The sequence below is a fragment of the Uranotaenia lowii genome, chromosome 3 (assembly GCF_029784155.1).
Source record: "Uranotaenia lowii strain MFRU-FL chromosome 3, ASM2978415v1, whole genome shotgun sequence".
Classification (NCBI taxonomy): Eukaryota; Metazoa; Arthropoda; class Insecta; order Diptera; family Culicidae; genus Uranotaenia; species Uranotaenia lowii.
The window spans coordinates 199,767,465-199,772,433 of record NC_073693.1 but is presented as its reverse complement, the minus strand read 5'-3'; the positions used below and the strand labels follow the sequence as shown (position 1 = coordinate 199,772,433).

At 48.6% G+C, this 4,969-nt stretch overlaps 1 protein-coding gene across 1 annotated transcript; it reads right to left on the bottom strand.

The window, feature by feature from the left end:
• Nucleotides 1–1,146: 1,146 nt before the first annotated feature.
• Nucleotides 1,147–3,956, bottom strand: LOC129753001 (uncharacterized). The gene is made up of 2 exons (XM_055748793.1): nt 1,821–3,956; nt 1,147–1,221 (listed from the first exon to the last, which is right to left on the bottom strand). Exons 1-2 carry the CDS (start codon nt 3,954–3,956, stop codon nt 1,147–1,149), a joined length of 2,211 nt encoding a protein of 736 aa, XP_055604768.1.
• Between the last annotated feature and the right edge of the window lie 1,013 nt (nt 3,957–4,969).

The window sequence follows — 4,969 nt, the reverse complement described above, 5'->3', positions numbered from 1 at the left end:
AAAGCCAGGCCAGACCACGTGCAGCCACTGCGGTCCATTCGAGGACGGAGAAGGCATCAAGCCTAAAAAAGGTAACACCTGCAGCGAGGAACCTAACCCGCATTTGCCTAACCCGACTTTTATCCCCCATAGGGTAGCCCCAGCCGGGAATCCTGATCCGGGAGAAGCCAAGAAAGAACGGCAAAAGGGTCGCACAGGCGGCCCTTTTTTCCACATCTGCATTCCCTATCAACCATCACTATCGGAACCTCGGTGGCAAACTCCCAGGGTTGACCAGCGACATCGGTGCTTCAGGAGAAGAGCAACCGAGAAGGAGAATCTGCACCAGCGGTGTTGTTCCTCTTCGGTGCTCCAGGGTGTCGTGACTGACCGGATCCACACAACATAAAGGCGGTCGAATTTTGAAGAAGAGCACCACCAGTGGTTCCCAATCGGTGCTCCCGGTGTCAAGCGAGCAGAAGGCAAGAGGAAGACGCCTCTGGTGGTCCTCAGGAGGTGATCCAAGTAAGTGAGCAGGAGAAGCTCAACCAGCGCTAGCAGATTGTCGTCCGTGCGAAGAGCGGCAGGAAAAGGGGGAAGAAGCAGCTCCCTACTGGACCCCAGGCGGCGCTGCATGCGAGAGAGTAACCGCAAACGGAAGCAGCAGCACCAGCGGTGCTATCCCATCGGTGCGCCAGGTGGCGTGGAGTGGCCGAAGCAGAACAGCACCTGTTGTGCTATTCCGGTGGCGGCGAAGGTGGCTGCAAACCGAGGCAACCGCAGCTCTGGGCGAATAGCAACCGGCAAGGAAGCAGCTACGCAAGGGCGCGTCCGCGTCGCTGCAGGGGCGACGCGTCATCGTGCAGGCGTGAGTAATACGGGGCGAATGCCCACAGGAGGAGATCCCTCCAGGGACGACGATATGAAAAGCGGTAAGTGCACGCAAAGCGGGGAAAAGTGGGAGAGTTGAAAACAAAATGCCACAATATGACCTAAAATTTAGAGAAAATTCATCTTCTAATTTAAGTGGCGTCGACCACAATTAGCCTCCATTACAGTGTGTCCAAATCAATGAGGCGGCAACGGCTTTCGTAACTGGGTAAACGAAACGGATCTAGCCAGTTCAAGTGTCTCAGGGCATACCGCATGAAGCGCCGCTGGATAGCCTCAATTCGTTCGGCTCCATTCTGGTAAAATCGGCACCAAACTGCTGATGCATATTCGAGAGTTGAACGAACGATGCTGCGATACAAGCTTTTTAGGCAGTACACATCTTTAAACTCCTTGGTTACGCGAAATATGAAGCCAAGACTTCTAGATGCTTTATCAACGATGTAATTCGTATGAGTCTTAAACTCCAGCCGATGGTCTAGGATCACGCCCAGATCGTTGATGTGGTTCACCCGGGCGATGGTTTCGTCACCAAGAGTGTACTCCGCGTGTAAAGAGTTCCGCTTGCGAGAAAATGAAATGACAGCACATTTACTCCGGTTCAGAGGCAGGCAGTTGGTGTCACACCAGTGAGCGAAGGTATTGAACTGCCTTTGCAAGAAATCGATGTCCTCTTGGCTATTGATTGTGTGGAAAAGTTTGAGGTCGTCAGCATACGCAAGTTTAGGTCCATCAAGGACAGTGAGTACATCGTTAAAATAGATGACAAAAATTATCGGTCCCAAGTGGCTTCCCTGAGGCACGCCTGAACAAGCGGAGAATTGTCTTGAGAAAAAATTTCCTGTTTGAACTGATAATTTTCGTCCCGTTAAGTAGCTTCGAAACCAGTCCAGTAAAGATTCACAGAATCCTAAGCGTTCGAGTTTAACGATTGCAATATCGTGATTTACTTTATCGAAGGCAGCAGACAAATCAGTATAGATGGCGTCAGTTTGAGACTTCATGGCAAAGCTATCTTGCACGAACGATGTGAAAGTCAGCAAATTTGTAGTCGTGGATCGCTTTGGCAAAAATCCGTGTTGATCGTTGGAAAAGTATTGCTTCGTGGACGAAAAAATTGGATCCAGAACAACCAATTCAAACAGTTTGGCTATCGAACAGAGAGCTGAAATTCCTCGGTAGTTGTTTATATCTTTCTTATCTCCTTTTTTGTGAACAGGGAACATGTAAGCTTCTTTCCAAAGCGAGGGAAAGATTGCGAAGTCCAGCGAAGCTCGAAAAATGTGCCTAATGGGAGTCAGTAGGTGTGGCATGAAACGTTTCAAGAAGATGGCTGGTATCCCGTCCGGACCCGTAGATGATGAATTTTTAAGCTTAGCTGTCGCCTTCAAAATGGCTGCGTCATCGAAAGTGATACCGTTCAAGGAAGAATCAAGAGGTGAAATATTTCTTACAGCCATATCCAGTTGCTCTGAGGAAATGGACCCCGTTGTGAAAACGCTTGAAAACTTCTCAGCAAAAAGATTACATATTTCAGGATCGGTGTTTGCTGAGTTGCCGTTCAAGAACATTTGAGACGGAAGTCCGGATTCTCTCCGCTGATTTTTGACGTACTTCCAGAATGATTTCGGATTGGTTTTAAAATTGCGTTGTAGCCGGTGAAGATAGTTCTGGTAGCAACGCCTGCTGCTTTTTTTGTACGCTGTGTTTAGTTTGCGGTAATCTTCTTTTGTGCAGAGGGACTTGTGCTTGCTGTAGTATCGAAGAGCACGGTTTTTAGCCGTCTTCAATTGTCGCAGCTGGTTAGTGACCCAGGGAGCTCGAGGGTTGGAAGGTAAGCTGCGTTTCGGAACATGAGGATCGATTATGTAGTTCAGTATGTTTGAGAAAGTCGCAGCGGCAGCATTGGGGTTAGAGAGATCGAGCTCGTTCTCCCATTCGATGGAACCTAGGACGCGAGAGATAGCTTCGTAATCGGCGTTTTTGAAGTCCTGGTAGAAGGAAGCAGTTTCCTCTAAGGAGGCGTTAATGTTAGTGACATCGAGTGAGACCACTAAAGCTGGATGATGAGAAACAACTTTGACGAGAGGAGCGGGAGCTAAATCAATTGTCGGTTTCCTGAAGCCTTCGTTTATGAAGCAGAGGTCTAGCCTACGGCCGTTTTCGTTTTCGAAGTTGTTGATCTGGCGAAGAGTCGCGGTGCTCAAAGAATCCAGGAAGATGTTGGAAGGAGCCGAGAAATAGGAGCGCATAGGATCTGGGAACAAAAAGGCACCGTGGGATGGGCACCATTTCAAGCCAGGCATGTTGAAATCACCGATAACAAGAATATCATCTACGGGAGAGCAGATTGAGCTAACTTTGGAGAGGCAGCGCGAGAAAGACTCAGCTACAACCAGATCACTAGAGCGATCAGGAGGCATGTACACTACGCATAAGTACAGTTTCCGGTCACCGAAATCAATACGGGCCCAAAGAAGTTCCAAATCGTTCCAGGAACTGTCTTCGATCAACTGAGCCGTGAGTCTGGACTTTACGGCAAGCAAAACTCCGCCACCAGTTGATTTTTTGCTGTTCAGGGGGCTTCGATCGCAACGGAATACTACATAGTCTGGGCCGATAATTTGACTAGATAAGGTGCGGTCGTTTAGCCATGTTTTCGTAAAGGCGATGATTTCGTAGCAGGAACTTGATGTGGCAAGGAGGTAGTCAACCAGACAGGAATTCACACCACCGACGTTCTGGTAGTAAACGTTGATAGGCTCAGATGTGTCGGGTGCAGAATAAGCACGAAGATCCCTAGAAATGCAAATTCCATCACGCGGAGAAGAACAGTCGATAACAGCGTACTTGCCTGAAAGCGCAGGCTGGAGAACCCCTTCACCACAGACGAACTCAGGGCCGGAACGACTGTTGTCGCTGGCAGGAAACAGCACGACTGAGTCGAAGGGCTCAGGGATCTCCGTAGCTCCTGATACGTTGCGTCCCGGTGGTGGAGGCTCAGTAGATATAGCGGAGTCAGGATGAATTTGCGGGTTAGATCTGTGATGAATCGGAAACTGGATACGCGAGGAAGATGTTCTCATCATAGCGGGGTACTTGCCTGTGAGAGCGGTCTGGAGAACCCCCTCGCCTCCAACGAACTCAGGGCCAGGACGACTGATGACGCAGGCAGGAAACAGCGCGACTGAGTCGAAGGGCTCAGGGGTCTCCGTAGTTCTTGATGCGTTGCGTCCCGGTGCTGAAGGCCCAGTTGATATAGCGGAGTATGGATGATTTTTCAGGTTTGAGGAACCAGCAGGCGGGAATGAGCGATCGTTCGCGTAGCGTCTGTGTTCGGGTGAAATATTATCACAGAGAGATAATGTTCTTGAAAGGGATGAATACTTGCCTGGATGAGTAGGCTGGAGGACCTCATTGCCAAAATCGAACTCAGGGCTGGGACGGCTGATGACGCTGGCTGGAAACGGCGCGACTGAGTCGGAGGCTTTGAGGCCTCCCAAGTGCGGAGTGCGTTGCGTCCCAGTGGAGAAACCCAAGAAGCATCATACGGAATCGATGAACCGTCACGAAATAATCGGCATAGAGATATGGCCTCGTCGTCGTTATCAGCTGAGGTGGGAACTGGACAAATTCCACCAACCACCAAGATTCTTGGTTCGTCTACTTCGGAGGCGCACACACTCATTTGGCGCAACACCTTAAACTTGTAAAATTGACCCATTATTGCGAACAGCCGAGATCTGTCAAAAAAAGTGTCGTTTCATCGAGTCAATTTTACACATTATTTAGAAAAGCTGGCTTACTAAATAAAGGGTAGTCTTCTAACTTGTCATTCTATCCGAGAGTGATGGTATATACGGTTTGCATTGTGGATTAAGCAATAAGTTTAAAAGTTGTGTTTGAGTTTAAATGTGAGTTGTTGAAATGGAATCGCTAAAACCTATATTTTATAACACCAGCATGAAAATAAATAAATGACCAGCATGAATAAAGAAATTCAAAATCAGTTTTATTTTTATTATTTTCTTTCCATCCTTCTGACACTTTAAAGGGCTAACATCAAAGGGCTGACATCGCCATGCTGAGCGGGCTTCCA

Bases quoted from the DNA above. Each gene is read 5' to 3' on its own strand.
- LOC129753001 (XM_055748793.1), bottom strand. From the start codon at position 3,956: ATGAGAACATCTTCCTCGCGTATCCAGTTTCCGATTCATCACAGATCT. The intron at 1,222-1,820 runs GTAAATCACGAT...CTTGTATCGCAG, and splicing joins TGTCTGCTGCCTTCGATAAA to CATCGTTCGTTCAACTCTCG.